The sequence below is a fragment of the Bicyclus anynana genome, chromosome 1, assembly GCF_947172395.1.
Source record: "Bicyclus anynana chromosome 1, ilBicAnyn1.1, whole genome shotgun sequence".
Lineage (NCBI taxonomy): Eukaryota > Metazoa > Arthropoda > Insecta > Lepidoptera > Nymphalidae > Bicyclus > Bicyclus anynana.
In genome coordinates, this window is record NC_069083.1 from 15,337,325 (window position 1) to 15,364,390 (window position 27,066).

The following is a 27,066-nucleotide window of genomic DNA, read 5'->3' on the forward strand; positions in this document are numbered from 1 at the left end:
CGACATCGTACCGTTTGTATCGTGTGTTGGATAACACGAAACAGAGTATCAAGAATATTTTATTTAAAGTATATACCACCTATTGATAAAATAAATATGAATATGAAATCCCAAAGCGATCGTTCCCTGTACCCAGTTACCGATCTGGGTCAACGTCGGTTAACCAACGGAATCATTTAATATTGCTCGGTACAAATAGGTCATACCCAAATTTGGCATATTTTATCTAAGCGATATATGCATTTCTTGGTAATAAGTATTAAAAAAACACAAGACCCAACAGACGTTAAGTGGTAAACCTGAACAGTTGCTTAGAGGCTATTTTACCACGTTACAGGCCTTGCAATGTTTTGCCCTATACTTGTTAATTAACTGTAGCAAGCTCTATATCACCGATAATAACATTAAGAAAGATCGGGACACAGTAATCAGGGTTACATAATTAAACCGATCTAAGATGCGGATATTATTTCAATGCCACAGATTTCTCTTAGTATACGAACAAGTGGTAAGCTAGGTTCATAAAGATTGAGAAGGATGCCCATGGATGGAGGCCCAAGATAGAATACGTGCCACATGTTATGGTAGGTACCTACTTCATTTGTAGCGTATTGGGTATTGGCATGTCCCTGAATGGAGAGTTAGGAGCAAACAACATTATCACCTTAGCTCGCCAGCAACATGGGTCTAAGCTTACCCTCTCTCCTCTTTTTTTGTTTTGTTTTTCTTATCGGCTAAAAACTCCTCCTACCTTCTAAACGCTGGTTTCCCTGTCATAAAGCCTGCCACTAACGTCGCAAGTCTTTTTTTACTTCCCATTCCTTCATACCTTCTCTCCTAATAATACTAATACTGACGATACTTGGACTTTGCTCACGAGATTACCGTCATGTGGAATGTTGAGTCTACTATTATTGTTCCGATAGTTTCTTCAGTGAATGGTCTTATAGCGAAAAGCTTTGACCAACACCTGAAGAAGCTTCCGCTTAACTGTTGGATCCAAGGGTTGTATACAAAAGGCAGTGATTCTTGAGACGGCGCGTATTGTGAGGAGGTTCTTAACTCTGGAGCCCTGACCACCGGTTGCTTGGGCACTCAAATGTCCCGCAGCGCGAGGGATGATTTTTTTTATAAATTTTTAATAGATAGCTATTAAAAATTTATTTTTTTAACATTGTTAAAAATTAAAAAAAAATAACTAATAATGACGATAAACAAAAAAAATGCAAACACCATCGGAGCAAACGAAAAACCGACAACAGTAATTTTGTATGCGAACGTTCATTTTATTTGTTGGTACAAAGTTCACCCGGTCAGTTAGTTGAGTTATAAAATGTTGCCTGTATAAAGCTAGAGTTAAATATTCTGTTTAAGCGAGGTGCCCATGAAATATGCACGGGGTCAGACGAGAGCCGAGCGAAGGTACGAGTAATAGGACAGTGTATACGTTGTGCGTAGGTAAATGTTTGCAAACGCGATTTGGATTACTCGACTTAAATACCGTAATGGGCGTGAGTTAACGAGTGGCATACGAGCATAATAGAGTGACTAATCAATTTTAATTGCTGGTATCACCAACCTATGTATTCCGCGGACATTTTCAGTAGTGACATATTATTAAATGTGCTGTGTGTAACAATAAATGTATAGTAAAATGCTTTATAACACATTTGCTCGTAATGTATTGTTTATTTCACCAATTTTAATATCGTAATGTAACGTCGTAAGACATACGTGCGCTTTGGTAATTACAGCCTCTGCTTACTCGCCTTCGGCTCGGGCTTGGCAATATTTCCTCAGCTGTAATTTTCAACTTACCGCTCTTATATTATAATGTACTATTAAAATACAAATACATTTGCGCGTGAATAATGTATAATGTCATTATGATTCTTTATATATTCAATTAATTAACATTATTTCTAAATAATTAATTGCAAGTGCAAGTGAAAAATTATTATAGTTTGAGTTTTATAACAAAGATGAACGTAGGTACACATTGTAAAAGGTCTGGTAAGCATTCGATTCAAAGTCAATGGATTAGTCATTGAGTCAGATTCAAGTGTTCATAAAAAAGAAAAAGAAAGGTCTTGATACTTTCTTTCAAGTGAAGTTTCGGATCATCATTTCGAAATGAAAAGAATCCAAGATATTTATACGGGGTAGTACGAATCTGAATCGAACTTCATTCAAATCAGCTCATCTGCTACGTCGTAAGCAAAGGAAATGCAAACCCCTGCCTTTTGGCGGAATGGTAATATGGGAAAAAAAGGTTTTCCACATTTTCATTTACGTAACATTTTATCATCCTTTGTGATTTGTATTCAACGGACGCTCGGTGCTGGTTCCGATAAATAATTTAGATGAGAATCCAGCGAGCGATTTTTGCTGTACCTACCTACCTACAAATGAGGCGAACGTCGATTTTTCTAAGAAAACAGAGAGAAATTTTCGTCAAGCCCATAATAAGAATAATGATTCGAGAAAATAGAGCGAGGCCGACGGTAGGGCTGAGATAAATAGCCTCATCTCAGTGTTATTCATTGTTGAGCACGCGGCTCCCCTTATAATTTTACATTAAACAGTAACGATACCGCCTTATCAACAGAAATATAGCGTTGAAGTCGCCGGTTGTATCATTTCATTCGCATTTTAAATTCAATTTAAAAATCTTGTTAGTGGTAGAGTTTAATAGGCTAATTTAAGGCCCTATTAAATGTTACAGCTACAGACCACAGAACATAGAACGCTAACGTTTTAATTAGAAGACCTGACACGATAGGTTTAACTGCGGGCAGTTTTTTTACACTAGGTGTTTGGTGACTTGGTTCAGTGTGCCTAGTGGGAGTTTTCAATATTTTCATATTGTTACCATCGCGTTAACGTAAACGCGAATTTATATGGAAAACAGTTGTGCAGTAGTGCCACTAGATGGCGCTGTTTCAATTCCTTAGAAGTTCGCGTTTACGTTAACGCGATCGTCACAGTATCAAACTGCCACTAGGTCCTCAGTTCTTTATTGAGCAACGTTCTTACGTTGTTTTGTGGTGATCGTGATTTTGTGCAATAATGTTTTGTACCGTACCCGTAATTGATTATTATATATTGTTTAGTGTGGGTATGGAGAAAATGTCGGGCAGGGGAATGCATTCTAAAAGGATCCCTTAAACCTACACCCAGGTTCATAATGAGTAATCAGGGTAAGCAGTGCATTCTTTTGTGAATATTTATTGTATCTATAAAATACACGTTCAAGTTTCAGGTGGTAACGGACTATTGTAGTCTCTATAAGCAATTAACATTATTTACTTAATAATCAGAATCTTGTAAACATACTTATACTTCATAAGACGTAGTTCGTCTTACTACATAATCAATATTATATTAGGATAACAACACACACATCGATAGCTAAACACACACATATATTTATACAAATATCTAGCCCCTAAGTAAGCGTACCTTGCGGTATGGGTACTAAGATATAATATGCATTATACTGTACACCAATAATATGCACAACAATACTTATGTATACTAATATTATAAATCTGATGAGTTTGTTTGTTTGAACGCGCTAATCTCAGGAACCACTGGTCCCATTTGGGAAATTCTTTCTGTGTTAGGTAGCTCATTTATCAAGGAAGGCTATCCCCGTATTCCAACGGGAACGGTAATCATGCGGGTGAAACCGCGCAGCGTCAACTAGTAAAATATATAGAGTATGTATACACCCTAACAATGGAAAACATAGATATACATTATTATCACATAAGTTACTTTCCAATAATATGGGAACCGAACCCATGGCTACAGAAGGCTTACAAGTTCACTACCCCTGCACCAATAGGCCTCCAATAACATATAAAAAAACGTATTGATTAAAACGTCGGAATATTGGACTAACAAATGTCGTTATTGCTCTGTTGATATTAGCACGAGTAAATATTTCCACGTTATTAATAAAATCTGCCGGATTGACAAGTACTTTTTCATCAAAAGCCTTCGCGTCGAGCCTTAATTAATTGTCCACTCGAAAACAAAGGGGGTCGTTAGGCAGTTTATTTGTTTTTTCAGGATTCTAATTGTTTAAAAATAACGTTCTCGTGAAATAAAGAGCGAAGCCTCACAGTGGTTCCAACAAAGGTCTTTGTTCACCGCGTGTTTGAATTTTTATTTATAAACCGTATTTGTTATTGAAACCAGACACTCGAATAAATGTAAGGTATTTTTTTTAGAGCCGTGGTAGCCCAGTGGATTTGACCTCTATCTCTGATTTCGGAGGGCAAGGTTTCGGATGCGGGGCATGCACCTTCAATTTTACAGTTATGTGCACTTAAAAAAAATAAATTTCACGTGTCTCAAACAGTGAAGGAAAAACATCGTGAGGAAACCTGCATTCCGGTGAATTTTCTTAATTCTCTGCGTGTGTGAAGTCTGCCAATCCGCGTTGGGCCAGCGTGGTGGACTATTGGCTCAACCTCTATTAATACAAGCCGTATAAATCATAAAGATTTAGGATTTTCAGACAGTTCTTTCAGAAACGGCTTTAATTAACACAGCACTATCTTGGTACCGCCTTCAAACTGATCGCACTGAGCAAATTGAGAAGGTAGCACATACGATGTTATTTTTCACTTTTTATTTTAGTAAAAACATTGTTATAATTTTGAAGTCGGTTGTATTTTTTTTATTAATTTTTTTTGGCAATATAGGTAGGTACTATACCTATAACACGCCTTCGACTGGCAAAATTGCGTATAGCTGCCAGCATGCAAATTATGTCATGTATTTTCTTTCTTTTTAATCTGTCATACTCGTATATATATACCTGTATATGTTGCTATATACGTATATAGTGTATTATCTATGCTATATACGTAGGCATAGCATTTTTTTAGTTTTTAGTGCAATGACGCTAGTAAAATGCCACTGATAAATAATATTATGTTTTTACCGTTGCATCAAGATATTTGAAACTCGTGGATAAGTCTAATACTCTCAGATATTGTTTTGAGATTAAGGATTTAGATATGATCGCATTATAATACATCAATTTTCCTAATGATAAGCTGATTGTAGATAAATATAATATACAGCTTTGTTTATAGTTTTACTATCTAAATATCTCGCGTCACGTGGTGGTCGTACTCCTCCGAAACGGCTCGACCGATTTTAATGATTTTTTTTGCATAAATAATTTTTTACTCTCCTACCCCACCATTTATTTATCTTAGATTGTTCCAAAGATTACTGTATTATTAGTATAAGTCCTTACAAAAGGCCTATGTACACCAATAGACATCCATCGGCTAAAAATGATGATGATGATGATTACCTAAGGAAACCACAATGTACTTTTTCAAATAGATTACCTAAACCTAGCTAAGTTAACAAGTCTTCTTTAAAATCGTCAAAATATTTGGGTCGCCATTATCATAATCAGCCTATTTTAATTCCCCACTATGGGACCGGGGCTTATTTCTTATAAGAACCCCTTTCCTATATGAAAGTATATATAGAGCTTAGACCCATCACGCTGGTCCAATACGGGTTGCGGGTTGCATCGCGAATTCAATTATGCTGATGGGTTCTTAAAAAACTTTGAAGGTTCTGTCTTTTTGCGGGCGACCTTATTATGAGTTCGCAGTTGACGTAGGTGACGAGCACTGTGCGAGGTAGGTCGCTTGGCCTATATTTCATCTCTTTCTTTCCACTAGATAATTGTATCAACCGTCCCGTTTCGCCGTGACGTCACGATGCTTCCGATGCACGTGTGTGAGTGCATTTTTTACTCGCAGCAATTGTTCTCTTATTAATAATATTCTAATAACTGTTTTCTTATACATATAATATATTAATGCTGATTACTAAGAAAGACATTAAGGCAAGAAAAGAAGACTAAGTATAGGAATAAAAAACATGTGACTGTGCGTCTCGAGACGCTCGACAGAAGTCATAGCTTAAGCCTGCTGCCGTATGGTGTGGGAGAAAGGGAAGCCTGACAGAGTGGCGCCGTAACGCGTTACGTTACCAAGTACTTTACCCTTTTTTTTAGTCCTCATGTATACCTTCTCTTCACAGGGAGCCAATAAGGTTATGTGGGACTTCAACCTACTAAAGCCCCACGATGTTCGGACATGTCGCTTGATCGACATTGATTGTCGACTGAGCGACGGGAACATTTCATCATCATAATCATCATCATTATCAACCCATATTCGGCTCACTGCAGAGCTCGAGTCTCCTCTCAGAATGAGAGGGGTTAGGCCAATAGTCCACCACGGTGGCCCAATGCGGATTGGCAGACTTAACACACGCAGAGAATCAAGAAAATTTTTGATTTCTTAAAATGCACACAACTGAAAAATTTGAGGTGCATCTCTGGACCGGATTCGAAACCACACTCTCCGGAATCGGACGCAGAGGTAATAGCCTTTCACGGCTTCGAACATTTCATAAACTATCGCAACCCAGCCATCAAGCGGTTTACCCTACGCTGTATCGCTGTAAAATAAATTACAGGTGAATAAAATCGATACTTAGACACGTCTTGGCACATTCAAATACCATCTTCGATTAGGAGAAGTAGCTCTATTACTCTCTAATTCTGCAGCGGGTCATTGAAATGAGGTTGATGACAGTAATGTTTATAAAATACGTAGATTACGCTGAAGCCTTATTAAGGAAGCCACAAATAGTTATAACTCATGGACGCCTACGGCTCTCCCCACGAGAAAATCGGTGTAAGCTTTAGTTGCATGTAACCAATTTTTGGAGCATTTGGATATAAGTAAGTAGTCCTTAAAGGATAGATGCCATGGCGAACTTTTTGTAGATTGATAAAAGGTATATTGGACCATGCATTGTTTTGTTGTACATCTCGAAGGCGTTAGGCAGCGTTTTTGCTGAAAGCTTCCAGAAGCCTTGATAACTTAACGCTAAGAGCGGACGGACTCGTCACCGAGGGGTGGTGGTTCGATCCCCGCCCCGTCTATTGTAGTACCCACTCCTAGCACAGTCTTTCCCGACTAGTTGGAGGAGAATGGGAATATTGGTCATATTATAAAAAAAAATATGGCAAATATTGTTTTTTTTTTAAGAAAAGAATTAACACCCAACTTAAACAAAGTGTACATCTATCTTCGCTTCCTCGTAAGTCACTCTACAGATTGGTGAAAACAGCATTAGAATCCATTCTAAAGATTTTAAGTTTTTCGCGGACTAACAGACACTCAGAAGCAGAGGATTTTGTTTTATAACATGAATAAATATGATTATAGGTCCTGGGACAAAATATGAAACTATTCTTAACTGTGTAATATAAATAAACATCTAATAAAGGTCTGAATTATTGATCAGTTTATGATCTGTTTATTAATAAGGGTCACGACCCCCATATTAATAATATAGGGCTCAAACACAACATATACCTACTACGAATATTTGTGTTGATAAAAACCTTGAAAGCAGCGTATGAAATTATTAATATTACTCGTATTTTCCCCCCGGGATACCTACATAAGTAACGCTAAAGGTCATGTTTCGTTAGCCAACACTGCGACATAAATAATGATGGTTCTACGTGTCAGTATTTGAACAATGACTACTTTAGTCTTTTTTTATTTTAACATAGTAATAATAGACGTTCCAAGCCGATGACCCTCCTTACGGTAAGTAGAAATCTACCAAACAATGGCTATTTTAAAGTCTTTTTTTATTTTTTACATAGTAATAATTGACGTACCAAGCAGGTTCAGCTGATGGTAAGTGGAAATATTTTGCCAATAAACACATCAACACTTCACAGGGCATGCAAAGAACACGTTTTAAAGCACCGTACTGTGTCCATGAATCTAAGGCAAAGACAACGCCTTTCAGATTGCTTTTTCACAGCAATGCTGCTAGACGAAAGAAATAAGCGTAGTGGTAGTACTTCCCTAAAAGGCTCTACTACTACTTAAGTACTAAAACCAATAAAAACTAGTTTATTATTTTTAGGCTTTTATTATTTTATCATGCAAGTAATGTTTATTTTAGTATATTGATATTGTGATTTTTTTTGGAAAGTGTATTTGAAAACCTATCATTGCTTTTGTAAATGTTTCAAAAAATTAAATAATTTTATTACACTACATTCTGAGTCGCAATATTGAAACGTAACTCTAAATAACGTTACTTTGTCGCGTTGCTGTTTACTCGTACGAACGATATTCCGTAACTTTTAGTGCGTCACACCAGCACACGTTACAACTTCGTCTCTCGAAAATTTGGAGTACATACGAGTAACAAACACACTTTCGTATTCATAATAATATGATAATACCCCACCACGCGACCACGCGAGTCCCTTACTACACCACAATATTTACCACTTTATAATAATAGATGATGATGAGAATCTACTTTTTCGCCAGTTTAAAAGAGGCCGCGCAGATACGTTTTTTCTCACACCTTGATTTGAACGCGTTACGCCACTGATTGGGACTTAATACGAGCAAAGAACACAATTCTCATTTACTACGATTTTTATGACTTTGATTAAAGCTTTTATACTATAGATATGTCACTAACGCTCGTCGAAACTGAGGCGGACAAAAGTGGCTAATTGTCTTAATTTCATTTAGACGTATAGTCTTACTAGATTATAGTCTATACGAAAACAAATAACACCTAAATATTGTCTACAATGTCGAGTTGTGTTCAGGAAGTGTAAAAACCTGCAAGTGTTAGTAGCAAATTCGGATCACTTTTTGTGGTGATTTTGTAGACGCGTATCTGTAATCGTAATATTGAAACGTAACTCTAAATAATTGTTACTTTTTCGCGTAGCTGTTTACTCGTACTATTCGTAGTCCGTAACCTTTAGTGCGTCACACCAGCATTCGTCAGAACTTCCTCTCTTGAGAATTCCGATCTATCTTATAACGTAGTTAGTCGGCAAAATATAAATTTACGACCTACTTTACGACTTACCTACATTAACGTTTATTAGGTTGCCCATTTGTTTTCCTTATATAAGGGTATCGACGAAGATAATGTCTCTTTAATTTGTTAATCAATTTATTACTATTAAGTATACGAGTATCTACAAGGTAGTATTTACCTATAGTCCACCACGCTGGCCTAATGCGAATTGGCAGACTTCACACACGTACATAATTAATATAATAAGTATGCAGGTTTCCTTACGATGTTTTGTCTTCGTTTGAGACACGTGATATTTAATTTCTTAATATGCACATAACTGAGAAGTTGGAGGTAGGTACATGCTTTGGACCGGATTTGAACCTAATAAAAATAAAAAATAAATAAAGCCTTTATTTCCAATAATATAAAAGTAATTGCAAAACATTATACATAATAAATTTAGTATTAATTTTTAAACATGTCAATTTCAATTTGTACATTATAAGTTTGATAATAATTTTAAACATGTCAATTTCAATTTTAAATGTTAATAAATATTTTGTCAGAAAAATTCTTCGTCATTGTTAATATTATGTCAGTTCTTTATGTCAGTTAATTATTGGAACGCCCATTTTTTGGCATAGGCCTCCTCCATCCTTCTCCATGTATCTCTATCTCTCGCCAACCTTGTTCGAGTGGTTCCCGCTGGGGATTTGAACCTGCGCCCTCCAAATTGAAGGCAGAGGTCATATCCACTGGGCTATTACAGCTCGTACTTATAGTAGCAGGAAGAAAATTAATGTTAGGAGTTGGTTCTATAGTACGGTAGTATTACTAAGAATACATTTTACTATTGTGAGTTTAGGTACAAGGAAATTGCGCTTGGTAGCTTTGCCTCGACCTGCATGCTTTGTTTGTACGTTGTTCGTTAATTTGTAAACAGGGAGGGGGTACCGCGCCATTTTGTAAAGTTATAGTCGCCGTAAGGTAGTAGCCACTTGTAAAGTATAAAATGTACGCGACGTCACCTACGAGATAATCGGTGTAAACTTTCAAGGTGACCATTTTTTAAAAATGAAATGAAAGAAAGAGTGTGTATAGTAAAATCCCTAAATGACAAATTATTTGAGTTCAAATTATTTTGAGTTTGAGATTTATATGAGTTCCTTAATGACAAATTATTTTATATTAATAACATGTAAATGTATACTTAATGTTTTGACAATATTACTTTCGTTTAATTTTATTTTATTATGTTTGTTATATGACTTTAATTTATGAAATGACATTATAAATGATTGACAGTTCTAATATTAGTAATAAAAATTATGATAATGTACTTGCACGTTGAACATTAAAATGTAACAATATCTGTATATGACCACATTCTGGTAATAAATGATTTATGATTTATGATTTAAAAGATAAATACGAGTAGGTATATGCCATCAGTACATGGACTTTTTGATGAGTTTTTGATCAATTACCTCAAGCGTCCAAGTATAAAAGGTAAATTTATATTTTCCATGGCAAGCCTTCGAAAAACATACTTCTAAATCAAACTAAATCAAACAAAAATGGTCTTAGCTAAGGGTTGTTTTCTGTGTTACAAAATACATGACCTCTTTATACATATAAACATTCTTCTAGAATCACTCTATCTATTGCAGACAGAATATAAATCCGTAGTTTAAAAGATCTAAACGAACATATACAAGTATCGGAAGCGACTTCATTGTAGACTATGTAACTACGATGAGAAAACATTGTATAGATATGTGCAATGAAGTAAACTAATTCAATAAAGTAATGAAGCCCGATGACGTAACATCAAAGCTTGAAAACTTTTATTAAAAAACCGTTATAACCTAGTTTCCCACATAAAAGGGATTTGTTTTGTACTTTTAAGTAGTTAACGGCCTGGGATCCAGCCAGAGTTAACTAGTACGAAGTTTCTTTACACTTTGAGTAGGGTATGAAACGCTTTCTGGTAAAGGGTGTTTGTATTTTCTTCTTTTGAATGTAAATTAGTTAGTATGGCGGATAAGGCCCTTCTTTTTTGTACCAATTTGGCAAAGTTGTTTTTGTAACGGGTATTGGTTTTTTTTTCTGATAGTATACTTGCTATCCGCCTATCTGCATTAGGATAGTGTGGTGGGTTAAAGCTCCATATCCCCTATCCTGTAAGCCTGGCCCTGTAGGCTGTAAAAATAGGCTGACATTAATGATGATATTTGCTGTAGACTCCGTACACCTGGGTAGGAGAAATTGCGATAACTTTGCCAACCCCTTGTTTAACTCTATGGATAAATAACAAAAAACGGAGGCATCGAGTAGTTAGTTGTGACTTCGTAGCCAATCATTATTAAGAATGAAGCAGTCGTCCGCTAATACCTAATAAAGACAATTAAGGTGAAAAAAATAATCACAAATAATATAATATTGAAAATTTTCAGAAACCCCCGAAGGTCATGAAATTACTAATACACTCTCGATCAAGTCATCAATATTCTCTTTCAGTGCACTTTCATTTGAGACCCCACTCGAGTATATTTGCAGACATTCGGTTATTCTTCCCAACTAACACCCCCCACAACTTTTAAACGGCTCAACCGATTTTCATCAAACATGTATAAACATATTTAATACAAAAATAAACTAAATTGTAATCGCTTCATCTATTCGGGAGCTTTGGTACCGCAGATAGACTGACAGACACATAAATCAAATTTATAATACCCCCCTTTTTGCGTCGTTGGTCAAAAAGACAGAAAAGCAGGAAAGGTAATATGTGGTATTAAAATGGTCTCTGTACTACATTAGGTACGCGTTTCACGTTAAGCCTACGTGCGACCCGACACAGTCACACGCGATTTTTTCACAAAAGATTATACCTATCATGGCCTGATTCACGGCCGTAGATGCCAGATGAATACCAAAATTTTATTCCAAATTTAAACTGAAAGAGTATCTTTTTAACTTTTGTTTAATCAACGGATCTCATTTTGAGATAAGTCATCTACGCAGGAGACGTTATAGTGCAAAAATGTGTGCGTAGGCACAATTGCACTCTTTACTCCTACATGAATAAGTAATTTGTTGGACAGGTTGACGCGAGCGGAAAGTGATAAGGCGTAAGATCGACGGCCTTACGCAAGTACTCTCCGAGGCACGTGGTGTACAATAACAAAAGCGTTGACAAATGAGTCACCGGGACATACTATATAGCTAATTTGAAGGCATACTACAATAACAATAAACGAATAGAAAGCTTAGAACATTTTTCTGGAATAGCTAATGTAACGATTTCCACAATATGACCTCGTTAATAAAAATCTCATTTCAAAAACTGTCCAAGTGCGTGTTGGGCCACGCGAAGTGCAGGGTTCTGTAGATTAAGTTAGCACTTTAATCCCTTATGAATGCACAAAGTTACCGATAACGATACCCAACACTGTAGGATAGACGATAAAAAATTCATCCTCACTTTGCATGTGAGCCCCAAAAATTTCAATTTTCAAATTTTCTTTTTACCTCTTCATACATACCCTTACCAAATCTCGTCTTTCTAGTTTAAACAGACTCTGAGTTATCGTACTGACAACTTTATATTTTTAATTAACAACGGAATTAGTATGCAATTTTCGATTTCCAATTACGTTTTTTAAGTTGTTATGTAAAGTTGAACCCTAAAAATAAACTTCTTAAAAAAAAATATTTGCCATATCTTTTTAAAATATGACCAATTTTTAAATTGGCTAATTATGGAGCTTGCAAATTACAATGAGCACTTCGTACGAGAACAGCATACTTAGTAATGGTGCTACTTACTGTGCCATTTAAAAGCAAAACCTCGTAAGGAGCTTGTATACAAAATGGTGCTGGCTACAAGCGTAACAGTGTCTGGTTAGATACGTATTTCAAATATGGCAGTCCAGATATTTGTTCTTAGTATACAAACTATTAGGCCTCCTTCCGTGTAGGAGAAGCGATTTGGATCTCACCACATGATCCAATAAATTGGCGGGTAGGTTAGAACGGTAGAACAATTATGACTTTTCCAACTTCAGCCTTGAGCTTGGCTTGATGCCATTAAGAATTGTCTTAAAAGAAAAACCTCAATAATTTTTTTTATCGAGACTAGTTAGCTAACCTAGCGATCGACTTTTGTTCTATGTAGGTAGCTATCTTATTGTCCAAACTTTCATTAAAAAATTACGCGTATTTCAGGCAGACTTTTAACAACACCGACGTAGACTTTATTGCAAATATTTTTAATTTAGCAGCACGGTACGCAACAATGTAATTATGTTGATAAAGCGCCGTTTTACAGCCCGGCCCGATTCAATTAGACCCAGCAAACCATTGGAGCGTTTCATTTAAGCCCAATTACTCTTTTTTTAATTTATGTTTTTAATATAAAAAAATATTCATGTTTCTATTTACATTACAAAAACATTAGTTATTGGATTTTTATCTCAACAGTAGACTGGTGTTACCTTAACAGCACTTAAATCCATCGATCTTTAGCTATCCCAATTCGGTGTCGTTATGCCGTCCCATCGGACTTAAACATCTCTTTACTCCCGACCCCAACGCCATCTGTAAAAGACGCCCAAAAATTTCCCGACGACGACATAACGATTGACAACGCATCTCATTCTGCACTATCACAAGCTAGCGACGACATATCGATAAACAGCGCTTCTCATTTTGCACTATCACAAGTTGGCGACGACATAACGATAGACAACGCTTCGCATTCTGCACTATCACAAGCTGGCCACGACATAGCGATAGACAACGCTTCTCATTCTGCACTATCACAAGCTGGCCACGACATAGCGATAGACAACTCTTCGCATTCTGTACTATCACAAGTTGGCGACGACGTAAAGTATACATTATGTTATCCGTTATAACATCAGCTATCTATGCCAGTGAATGTCCCACAGAACACACAAAAACACACAGACATAAATAAATAAAATGTTTTTGAAAAAGTAGCATACGTCTATAATAAGCATTAAAAGAAAACTGTTACGTTTAAATTACAAAAGGTTTAACAACACTTTAACTCTATTTGTTTGTGTAGAACTTAAGACTAGCGACAACTTATGGTTGTCATACCGTATTGTGGCGACAACTTATGGTTGTCATACCGTATTGTGGCGGTTTTTACTAAATCTTGGAATTTTTAGGCGTTCGGCCATTCACTGTATGATAATATTATTGTTGTTCTGTATCCATAATTTTAACAATGGAACTAATAACCGAAATATTACACTGTGCGCAAATGAACCAATACAACGGCACGCGGTGGGGTTACAGTGTGACGTCACGCTAAACTGAAACGGAGAATGCACATGTATCGGAGGAGAGCGAGAGGCTATATAGGACAAGCATCCGACCTACCTTTTGATATAGTGGCCCGTCGAGCCCCCTACGTCAACTACGTAACTCATAATAAGTTCGTCTACGAACTATAGAGCCTACGCTTTATTTTGTGATTTATATTTATCTTCCAATCCCGAGCATTCGAGAAATTTTTCCACTGAAAAGTACCATTTAACAAAGCCAATATTAAAATACCAATGTTCGAAACACACGCTTTTACAATGTAGTTAAATGGGAATTCATTTTTGTTAATTGTGGAAATCGTCCTAAAAATTTCATTATAATGAGTAATTATAATAAATTATCAATATTCATATTTAATTACTAATATTTATATTAATTTCATGATGCTGTTTAAAGACAGTAAGGACAATAACTTAATTTTTAACAAGCAGAATCTCTAACGCTATGATGAAAATGTAGGCTTGAGCTTAAACAATCACACCTGGTGGAAAACAGTAATACGGCTTAAGTTGTAGCGTGTTTATCTAGATAATAATAATTATTACCTCACTCTTGCCTTGAAGGTGGTGTACGTAGGAAACACAGACGTCGGAAGGGTATTTATTCCGAATCTGTGCTATGCGATATAGTGGATACAAAACACTTAGTAGGTACGAGGTGTCTGAATATTCACCTCATAAAGATGCCATTAATTGTTAAGTGAAATACAAATAGGATAAGGCTGTATGTTCTAGGTATTATTTTTTACAGTATTATAAAATTATGATGTTAGGTAAAGTAGCAAAAATATAAAATTAAATCAATGGTTTCTAAATGCATCTCCACTAAAACTTCCAATCCAAGTTTTTTTCGACGATGCGAATTCCATTTCACAGTTGGAAAACAGTTACGCAAGAAATAATCCCTTTCCAGCGGTTCGTTAAAACTTGAAAAACGTACAGCCTACTTAAATACTACTTCAACTGAAATACGTCTCACAAATTTATAGCTAAGTACTTATTAAAAAGCATTTTTATAGTTCTAGACTAGACTTATAAAACTGCAAATGAGTTTTTTTTGGAAACTAACTACAAAAAGATTTTCTGATTTTTGTTATCTTGTGCTATAAAACAAAATTATTATCAAATTTCATGTTTCTAGGTAAACCATCATACCTTACTTATAGATTCCGATTCTATATAAACTATATACTAGCTGACATCGCGCGGTTTCACCCGCGTGGTTCCCGTTCCCATGGGAATATGGGGTTAATATAATAACCTATAGGCTATAGCCGTCCTCGATAAATGGGCTATCTAACTCTGAAAATTTTTTTCAAATCGGACCAATAGTTCTTGAGATTAGCGTGTTCAAACAAAAAAACAAACTCTTTTGCTTTATAGTATTAGGGGTGCTTTTAGTCTCTGTTCTAAATCGTGGATTGACAGACAGAGTGGCGAAATTATAAGGGTCATTTGATGACAACGGAATCCTTAAAATGCGATATAAATAAATAAATAGCCTCCACGTGTTCGCGAGAGAAAGATTCTGAACAGTGAAACAAGTATTTAATTATTTATTATTCTATAAAATACATATTGAAATTAAACCTAACCATAGTATAATTAAGGAACCATATAATAAACTTTTTTTAATAAGATAATTATTAAGAAACTGAGCTCGGAAAACTTGGTAGCGATAGGTAGCACAATCAAATCCGCTTTAGAAAAAAAGTTTTCTTAACAAAAAGATAAAATTTCTCATTGTTAGGTAATGTTCTTTGTGTTATGTATTGTCCGCTGTTTCCTACGAGGACAATACCCGCGTGGACTTTTTAAAGCGGGTTGATGGGTGCCATATGCTATAAAACACCCATTACACACGCCTTCTACTTTTTTATGAAGCGTCTGTACAATGCGCCCAGGAACAATCTATCATAAAAAATCCGTAAAGTGTAATCGACCCAGTGTGTGACCTAAAGCTTTTATATTGTACTCGTATTCTTCGAGAAAAATTGCTCGACTCTTTTAACTGACTTCATAAAAATCTGTAAGTAATATACATGTAGGTACCTATCTGTTTGTATGTACATATATGTATATGTGTGTAGTATGTACAATCTTGACGTGGATGAAGTCTTAAAATATGCTCATTTTAATAAATCTATACTAGTAATAAATCTGTAGAGAGGTCAATTCTGTTAATGAAATATATTTCCAAAATTACTATCAGGGAGTGATTAGTGGTGGATACTAATGCAAAAAATGCAATCAGTAAAATTTTCGTCTGTCTGTATGTTCGATTTTAACGAAACTTGGTACAATAATTCTTCGTTCTCCTGGGCAGGTTATAGTACAATTTTCAACACGCTACAATCAATAAGAGCAGAGCAGTGAAGGTAAATGTTGGGAAAACGGGAAAAGTTACTCCATTTTTACAGCGATACTACTTTAGGGGCTGGATTAAAGAGGTCTAAGGGTGGACGATAGTATATAATAATGAGCTATTTACATAAGTAGTATACAAACGTGACGAACATATATCTTCACTCCTAATTTACATTATAATTAAATGTTTGTTTATTACCTTATTAAATTTAATATCTCGTAAAGGTGGCGAAATGAATATTCAAATGAAATCAAAACTGAATTGGTAATATAATAATAGCTTAATACGTACTCGCCCAGATATTTCATTAAACTCAAGTGTTCAAACTTAGCATCAACATCTGGATTAAACTATGGAGTGATGGATCGGGCTCCGAACTTTCATTTACGGCTCTAATTTAAACCATCGTCGAGTTTGATTTAAGTTATGGCTTAAGCAAACAAGTATAAGTCGAGTCACTTAAAAGGAACGCCTACGTTTTATTATTTATTTATTTAAATTTTTAACAATATCAAAAATTTATAAAAAAGTAAACCCTCCCGGTGCGGGACATTTGAGTGCCTAAGCATCTGGTGGTCAGGGTTGCCGAGTGAGGAACCTCCTCACAATACGTCTCAAGAATCACTGGCTTCTGTATCCGACTCTTGATCTAACAGTTAAGTGAAAGCTTCTTATGATGTTGGTCGAAGGTTTTCGCTATAAGACCACTGACTGAAACAACTATCGGAACAATAACAGTTGACTCAACATTATTATTATTATTTTTAGTGAAGCTTTGAAGTGAAATAAATTTCAAAATAATATTTTTAATCAAATGGTATTAATATGTTATAATATTCTTTTTAATCAAATGGTCTCAACATAATTTTTTGCGGTTTTTAAACGCATAACGATTCATCGTACTAAAAATGACATCTTTTGCATAGAAAAATATTCTTTTTATTTTATCTTGATCTATTATTTACGCCAATTTCATATGTAAGGACCTACGAGTATTGTATAAATGCGAATCACTTTTGAAAACCTTCGACGTACAATGAGGGAGGTAGTTTATAGTAAAGTCCGCTAAGAACAGATTTTGCAAGAGGGCCGGATTAAGGAGGTCTAAGTGCGTACGAAGTCATGAGCGTAAAAAATTTTATGTTATTTGTTCGCGAGAACTTATAACTAAACGAAGCTATTTCAATGAAATATTGACTTATTAGTTGGTTAAATTTTTTTTTAATATTTTTTGTCATTCTTATTAGTAAACTTTTATACTTCCTAATAATATAAACGCGAAAGTAAGTCTGTCTGTCTGTTCCTTTTCACGGCTAAGCGGCTGAAAATAAATTTTGGTTTATTAGAAAATGGGACTTTGGAGCAAAACATAGGGTACTTTTGACCCAAAAATAAAAATAAAACAAGGTGAAAGGTGAAAGTTTGTATAAAAAAGTCCTTTATTTTTAGAGTTACAGTGTTCATAAACTACAAAAAAAATACGAAATATTATGTGATTTTTTTCGATATCATAAAAAAATACGAAATATAATATGGAAATCAATGTAAAATTTCAACCCCTATTTCACCACTTTAAGGGTTGGATTTTAAAAATTCAACCTTCCACGTCCACGCGGACGAGGTCGCAGGCGTTCTCTAGTAAGTCAACATTCCATTAAATATAACTAATATTCCTGTTGACCTTCCAAATAGTCGGAAAAGTCTATGTTAGAAGTGGGTAGTACAGTAATCCAGTGGGCACGGATTGAACTACGACCTCTCAATGATGAGTTCGACCCCTTCACCGTGGAGCTATATTAAGGAATCTATTGACTTTTGAAAAAGGGGGTTTTTTAAATATTTTTTTACTTGTTAGTCCTTGGCTACAATCTCTTGTAAACAACTCTCTCTGTAACTTCGACATAATTATTATGTTTTAAAGCTAGATTTGTTTTGATTGATGATATCGATTATTATTATATTAAACTCGATTATAAATAGTTTCGTAATATTTTGGAAGGTCACTGACCTCTCATAAGAGCCGCTTCAGAAGCACCGCCATCTTGTTCCTGGCCCGACAACAACCTCATAGTTTTCAAGTGCACAAGAAACTGAACTATAGTTTCAACAAAAACTGTTTGTTTCGGTAATAATGATTTTTATTTATACAAGAATAAGTAGGTTATCCTCTGGTTATCGCCGGGCATGTGACTGATAAACAGGCGGTGAACAATAGATCTTAATCATCGGTTAATAAAATGGTTAAGTGCACTGCTATTTACTTATTTATTTTTAAATGGTAGGAAATAATTTTGCAAGGTGAAAATTAGACTCAGCTGTGATAGCCCAGTGGATATGACTTCTGCTTTCGATTCAGAGGATGTAGGTTCTAACCCGATCCGGGGCATGTACTTTTTAGTTATGTGCAGTTAAAAAAATTAAATATTTATAAATTTAATATAATATTATTAAATTATTATTTAATATAATATTATTATTGTGTGAAGTCTGCTAATCTGCATTGGACCAGCGTGGTTGACTATTAGCTTAACCCCTCTCTTTCTGAGAGGAGACTCATACTTAACGGTGAGCCAAATATGGTTAGTTAGTAATACACTATCAAAGTGTCTTTGTTCGTGCCTCGTTGATTACTGGACTAGCTTATGCCTATAGTGGTTAGGCCATGGATTTGGATAAATAGGTCCATTCTGGGTCAGATTATGTCATATTGAGCTTTTCTTGCTCATAACAAATTCTCAGTAAAATTTCTCAGCCCTAAGGTTGGTGGTGTCACACACTCGGAGAGCACGTAAGGCCATTGATCCCGGTTATTATCAGTAAAATCTAATCGTGATTGTTGCAGAAATACAGAGTCATTGAGACGCGCGGGAGAGCGTCAGCCAAATTAGAGAGAACGTACATTATTATCCTAAGCCAGTCAGTCAGTCCGTTCATAGCGGACGTCTACCACTTACCAAATTTCATCTTTGTACGTTAAGTGGTTTTCGATATTTTCTTGATGAATGACCTTTCGCTTAAGATAATATTTAGATAACTGGACCCTTCAGGACTATATAGATTATAATTTATTCCTAATTTTTTAATATACCTACTCAAGTTTTGAAGGTTAGTTTCGAATCTTAAAGCGTTCTAATTGGCCAAGCATAAAATGTATTTTTTTATATTTGTTACGAAATATCATGATATAGTACATGATCTACTACTACTATATCCGTAATAAATATAAAAAGAATACGTTTTATGCTTGGCCAATTAAGGATCTGGACCCTCGAAATCTGCTACCTTTCGAAGCTTTCGCGGTCGGAACTCTATAATTGGCTACCGGCTATCGTACCTGTGGTTAGAGCTATTTTTTAAAAATTTGAAGTATGATTTTTAGAAATAAGTAGAGTTCATATTTTGTTTAATGTTTCTTTTCTTAACAAGATATACGATGCCACCTGACTTTAAGTGACTACCGGTACGAACTTGGTTAACCTTAAAACTATGAGAATGTGAATGTTCTGATGAAAAATTCCAATTTCTTTTCAATTTGTTCGTTCAAAAATTTTAAAACCACATACATTCAAAATGGCTGACGTTCAGATTTTAGCGAGATTAACGAATAGCAGTTAATTTACAAAGTAGATTAGTTATTGGTATTAATAAATATCGGGACTCCAACGTCCATCGGCTCTTTGGGTTCCAAGGTGCTGGAATGGCGATCCCGCGCCGGAAAGTGCAGTGTTGGTCGACACTCCACTAGGTGGACCGAGAATATCAAGCAGGTTGCAGGGAGCCGCTGGATGCTGGCGGTTCGAGACCGTGTTGCTTGGAGGTTCATGCAAGAGGCATATGTCCAGCAGTGGACGTCTATCTGGCTAATAAGGTAGGTAGGTATTATAAATATAAGACTGATTGACCTACCTGTAATCGTCAATGGCACATAATCACATTCAGGACTTTCACTTGCTGATAGTGTCATTTTGTAAGCTTAAAAGTCCGCACTTGACAAAAACGTATATTTATTTCACATGAAATTGACTGTTATAATTTTAGCGAATACTCTTTGTATCAAGTAATGAAACATGACTAACTAGTAATTTATAATGCGTCAGTAAAAAGTTACTATCTTTGTTATTAAGTTCTCTGTACTGCAATATATAAGCGACAACGTTATCGGTTATTTTGCAACCGACAATGCCAACAGCCCAGCCCCAGGATCGAGACGTTGACGAGAATAGTAAACAGTAAAATTGTTTACTCGCTTATCATACGACTTCTTACTACTTGCACAATAGTATCAAACTATACTGGTTTTATACTGTTGTGCAAACTTGGTGTGTACAAATACGTCGAGTTATTGTAAAAGATTTTTGATGTTCTTGCACTTCTTCCTCGTTATCGTACTTAGAGTAGAAAATATCATGATTTCATGCGGTCCAAAGTCGGGTTGAACTTTTTACGGCTTAAGCGATTTGCACCAATTAGGACTGTGAGTTATTTAGAAAAATCTCAAAAACGGAAATTAGTTTTTTCAAGTATTTGCAATTATCAACATGCTTTGTTCTTTAAAGTTATAGGGTCAACCGTATTAATATTAGGGCCTAGTTATCTTGGCCTTTCTCATTTTATAAATACGTACTTTTTATATCTCAGGCCCTAAGTTCAGGTCTTATTTTTCGTAAAAATTTTCTTCTAAGTAAATTTGAATTTAATATTTTGTAAGTATCTATGTTTTATATTAAGAATAGGTATTATTTTGTTAATTAATACAATTTCTATTATCACATGTAACATGCAATTATAAGAATAATAAAGATTATGTAAGTGCATGTCAGGCAGTTCATTCATAAAATTAATATTTTTAAAATTAATCTTATCTTGAAGTTAAGTACCTAATAGTATTGGATTAGCAGATAAGCGTAACATTATACGCGATATTACGGATTAACCAAATATCGCAATAAGTTCTTCAAATTGTTTATTAATTAAGCGTAAAAATATTGATAATTATTATTTTATTAACTACTGGTTGGTATTCCCGCAATGTCATGCAAGGTCCCGAATATTCCGAAAGTAATGATCGCATAAGGGAGAGCATATCCTTAATTTATATATCTACATATAGCTTGGGAAATTCGTTCATAACACTCCTAATGGTCCACGGGGGCCGGGAGGCGGGTAGCGATGACAGATAAGCCAACAACTGATGCACCCCACTTCCAGCCTCTGCTTCGCGCGCAAGACTTCACACACGCGCAACCCTTCCCTCCTCGTTGCCCGCATATCATACAAGTGTCATCAACGATCTTGCCAAGCTGTACATAACTGTCACATCTCTATTTCAGAGAAAAACAGAATAAGTCAATATTTCACACCACGGCCTAGGAGAGTCGAACTCATGGATCTACTAACTGAACTACGTAGGCTAACCACTGGACCACAGGCAGCGCTAAAGTGTACCAAATATACTTTGTGTCGCTCTACTTATCTTTGACCGATTCCAATAAAAATATACCTATTGTTTTGTTTGGATTATCAATAAATAATCATTCTCACATCAGGGCGGTGTTCAAATAACAAAACATTGGCCGCGTTTCGTATCGGTTCACATGATTTTAATCGCGCCATCTGATAACGTTTCTGCCAGAAATTACTATCTTCATGTACTCCAGAAGTACGCGTTTCACAATATTTTTTTTTATTCTTTACAAGTTAGCCCTTGACTACAATCTCACCTGATGGTAAGTAATGATGCAGTCTAAGATGGAAGCAGGCTAACTTGTTAGGAGGAGGATAAAAATCCACACCCCCTTTAGCTTCTACACGGCATCGTACCGGAACGCTAAATCGCTTGGCGGTACCAGACCTGGACTAATTAAGAAAATCTCAATCTGCCCAGCCGGGGATCGATCCCAGGACCTCCGTTTTGTAAATCCACCGCGCATACCACTGCGCCACGGAGGCCGTCGACTATAGGTACCTTTGCAAATACCTACGAACTAGTATCCATCTGAACCGACCATAGACATTAAAACATGAGAAATGTCGCGTTATATGCCATACTATGATGTAATATAATAGAGTTTGGCTGATGAATGTAGAGACTGAAATCGCCCGCAAATAAAAACATATAAACTAATAAAAAAAATCAGTCATTATTTGTTTTAATTATTTTGTTTGTTTGTGAATACATTACTACCTATATTATAAGTATTAAACTCAGTTACTCCAATATTTGCAGTACAATTTTGAGAATTTACTCCGATTTTCTTTTGTCGAAATTATAACACTGAAGTGTCTGTCTGTGGTTTCAAAATAAGTGTGTTTTCTCAAGTGTTTATATGTGTATTATTTACACGAAAACACAACACAAACGAGCTTTTTTCAAACTTTTGTCTATTGTTAACTGTCAATAAGTTCCAGTTGATGTTGCATTTCTGAATTAATTTTGTAAATGTTTTATTAAATTTGCTTGTAACGAAACGAAATGAAAGAGAAACTAGTAGAATATTTTTTTTTCATTTGGAACATTGGCTTGTAATTGATAAGATAAGACTATAGATAAACTGAAGCTAGAAGCTTTCTGTCACATTTTATCAAATAATAATTATTTATGTTACAAATAGACGAGGGGCTGGGTGGAGTTGAGTGTGCATAATATGAGGACCGCCTTCTGTTCATATTTTTGAACTCAGAAAAGTATACACATTACGGGGAGTGTTCACTGTTCATTAATGAAAATGATATTTGTACTCCTTGGTAAGAAAACATATAAATACTGGCAGGCATAATTCAGATATCTGAACTAATAATAAAGCAGAAAGTTTCCGATTATCTTTTTTTTTGAGTATAGTGTAATAAGTTTGATTCGTTTCGGAACGTGTTCGCGAAAATGAAAAAAATTGAAGTCCGCGCGGTAATTGCATGAACATTTTCAATACGGAGCCGATGAATCAAGACTTGCGGGAATCATTGTGTGTAAATGCTCTATTTTCTACAATTTTACAATTGAACGTTGGTGTGTTGAGTTTAAGCTAGGAAGAACTTCCACCAATGACGACTCACGCCTGGAAGTTGAAGAAAATATTCTATACGATCGGCGTGTTACTGTTTATTTTATAGCTGATTAAGTAAAGATTTTCTTAGCGAGTGTTCATAATATTATACACGACTATTACGCATGATACAAGCAAATCAAAGTTGCAATGGCTACCATTGAAGATTAGCATCTTCAATGGTAGCCATTGCAACTTTGGTTGGTTTGCTTTGCTTTGAATTGATGGAGCACCCACCGTATTCACAGGACCTCGCTGTTAGCGACTTTTAACTCTTTTTGCACCTTCAGAAATTTGATGATTATGACGCAGTGATTTTTTAAGTAATCAGGACGAAGACTTTTTTCAAAAAGGAAGTTTATGTTTAGAAAAAAAGGTTTTCTAAGTGTGTACTGCTAAAAGGTGACTATGATGAAAAATAAAATAGCATTTAATAAAAGATACCTACATAATTTGGATTTTTCCGGGAGATATGTTGGTCTATTCTTTTTTATGCTCCACTTCCTTCGATATCGAATATAAATGGACCGAAAAATAACACAAAAGTTAATAATTCTTTAATAATATAATAATTATTATCTGCATGTTCTGCTGAGTTGAAAACTGTGAACAGAATGCGGTCCTCAGATTATGCATAGTCAACTCCCTATGGCGCCTGCACTAATATTAGTTTATTAGATAACGAATCCTTTACGGTAATTAAAGTATTGTAAGCGAGGTAATTTAATCTAAATGTCGTTGTTTATGTAATACTGTAGGTAAATGTTATAAATATAAAAGTAAAATTGATAGGATATATAAAATTCGTCAACAATATAGTCGCTCACAATTATTACCACCAGGATGCGAGTAGCTTTCCTTTTGTTGACCTTGGCGTTGGCTGTTACAGGTAATTTGTAATTTGATAAAAAAAAAAAAAACAACTCAACAAATATTATATCAATATCAACAAGTATTGTGAACTTCATTATTTTATAATTATTTATTATCTGTCCGTGTGAATTTTCTTTTTATTGTATCACGCAGATATAGTTTTCATTTATATTTTCTAATCTTGAATATCCGGGAAGTCAATTTTTTTTTGTAAAACAATGGGCTCGGAGTATGATAAATGCAATTATCATTGATTTGATGTTAATTATATTAGTATCTATGATACGTCAAAGGTAGTGAATATGCCGACAGAAAAACTGTATTTATACATACATACAACCTATGTATACAAGTATGACTTTAATTGTAAGATTTACTTAAACAAATTTAATTCGTTTATGTCTATATCGATTCAACGGTAAAAAAGAAATGAATTGTTTGTTTTTAGCCAAACCTCGCGATGAAAGGATAGTGGGCGGAACGGTCACAACCATCGAGCAATGGCCAATGGGCGTAGCTATGCTTCAATCCTTGGTTGGACTTGCACATATGCAGACCTGTGGAGGCTCCATACTCAATAACAGATCTGTGCTCTCTGCCGCTCACTGTTTTGTGTAATTGTGTTTTTTTACAAACACCATCATTTATATTCAATACATGTGCGTATTCGACGTCGTACCTGCTTCCCATTTCTACCGCGATACCTATTGCAATACACTGGAAGGAGTTTCACCACGAGATCGTAGCCAATTCATCGAAAATTCGTTCTAAAATATCGCATTATTTGCAAAGGTTTTCTTATAAATATGTTATTAATATTTATCTAAATAAATACTTGTGACGAATATTCGTCACAAATATTAAAAAATGTCCTTGACGTTATTTACTTTTAATTATTATTTTAGGAGATATCATAATTTTAAAATTACTCGGGAACAAATGGGTAGCACGCGCACATGTGTGGTGATTGGATTGCGCTGGTCATCCGCCGGTTATTTTTTTGTTATTAGCAAATTGTTTACGTTCCAGGCGTACGAGACCAATTCAGTGGCGCATGCGCATCGCTTCCACCAGGTCAAACTCTGGTGGTATCGTCCATGACACCGAGCGCATCATCAGCCACCCCAGCTTCGTCTCGCGCACCGCAGACAGCGATGTGGCCATCCTTCGCACCACCACGCGCATAGTGTTCAGCAACAGCGCTCGCGCGGGAGCCATCGCCGGCGCCAACTATAACCTGCCCGACAATTCTGTCGTTTGGGCTATCGGATGGGGAGTCACCTCTGTAAGTTTACTAATAGTCATTCACGGCTCATCTGAGGGGTAAAACATTGATCGTTTTACCCCTCAGATGACCCGTTAATGCCTTGTGAAGCGGATACGAATAGTCCAACTGGAGATTCCATTTTTTGAGGAAGGCTATAGGTTAAATATAACACCACGCTACGAGCAATAGGAATCATACTTAAGTTCCCATTGTCCTTTATTTAACGATTGATCAGTTGTCTGGTTGCAGGAAGGAAGTATATTACCACCGGAGAGGCTGCGACAAGTACAGGTCTGGACTGTGAATCAAGCGATTTGCGCACAACGGTACGGTGCTAGAGGTCGTACCATCACTGCTAACATGCTGTGCTCCGGCTGGCTCGACGTCGGTGGTCGCGACCAGTGCCAGGGTGACTCCGGTGGCCCTCTTCTCCACAACAACGTGGTCGTGGGCGTTTGCTCGTTTGGCAACGGGTGCGCTAGGGCGCGCTACCCGGGTGTGAATGCTCGAGTGTCCCGCTTCGCTACATGGATCACGGCCAATTCATAATTTTAATTAATCTTGAATTGAAACCTTATTTTCATAACTTGAAATAGTAATACAATTATTTAAATTTACCTTTTCTCAAACATGCTTGGAAATTTGAGCATTATTTTGACAACCTTCTTCGATATAAATCGAACTAGCTATACTGGTCGAGCAGCGGCAGACTATAGTTGTATGAAAATACAAATCTATCGTGTTTAGTGGCCAAATAAATTACTATGTAAAATCATATTTGTCGTGTAATTTAAAAATGGAACGATCTCCTACCCCGCAACATGGCAACCAAAGACGTAACTTATCAAAGGTTTAATTTAAATTTCGAACTGGCTTCCACATAGAAAGCTGTTTAGTGAAAAAAATACTTTGGCGCGTAAAAAACTGTTGTTAATTAGTTGTTCGTCAACTTCGTTATGGATTTTAAAAAAGGTAAAATTAACGAAATCATCTTATCCCGACCATCTACTTCCCATCAAAACTTTGAAATTCAGAATCACGCTGAAGATACTAGTATAAAACAAATTACACCCTCGTTAGAATTTTCATTGAATTTTAAGAATTGTAACTGTATTATTTAAATTTCCATTTTCCTTTTAAATTATTAAGGTTAATCGCTAAAATAAATACATTTTAAAATGGATATTTTTGTTTGATTTTGTAAATTAATTAATGCTCAAATTAACTTGACAGTACCTAATCAATTGT

General features: G+C 35.6%; 2 protein-coding genes across 6 annotated transcripts in view; one reads left to right on the forward strand and one right to left on the reverse strand.

Moving 5' to 3' along the window:
* The window catches only part of LOC112044215 (solute carrier family 12 member 4), a 424,075-nt gene that overhangs the window by 84,385 nt on the left and 312,624 nt on the right, over positions 1-27,066 (reverse strand). The gene's annotated exons all lie outside the window — the stretch shown is intronic.
* Positions 24,522-26,870, forward strand: LOC112044225 (trypsin CFT-1-like). The gene is made up of 4 exons (XM_024079990.2): positions 24,522-24,567; positions 25,000-25,165; positions 25,581-25,836; positions 26,068-26,870. The coding sequence occupies exons 1-4, from the start codon at positions 24,522-24,524 to the stop codon at positions 26,365-26,367; spliced, it is 768 nt and encodes a 255-aa protein (XP_023935758.2). The 3' UTR covers positions 26,368-26,870.

What these genes read in the sequence shown, in the direction of transcription:
- LOC112044225 (XM_024079990.2), top strand. Translation starts at nt 24,522, where the DNA reads ATGCGAGTAGCTTTCCTTTTGTTGACCTTGGCGTTGGCTGTTACAG. An exon ending in CTTGGCGTTGGCTGTTACAG is followed by an intron (nt 24,568 to 24,999) that starts GTAATTTGTAAT and finishes GTTTGTTTTTAG; the next exon opens with CCAAACCTCGCGATGAAAGG. An exon ending in TCTGCCGCTCACTGTTTTGT is followed by an intron (nt 25,166 to 25,580) that starts GTAATTGTGTTT and finishes TTTACGTTCCAG; the next exon opens with GCGTACGAGACCAATTCAGT.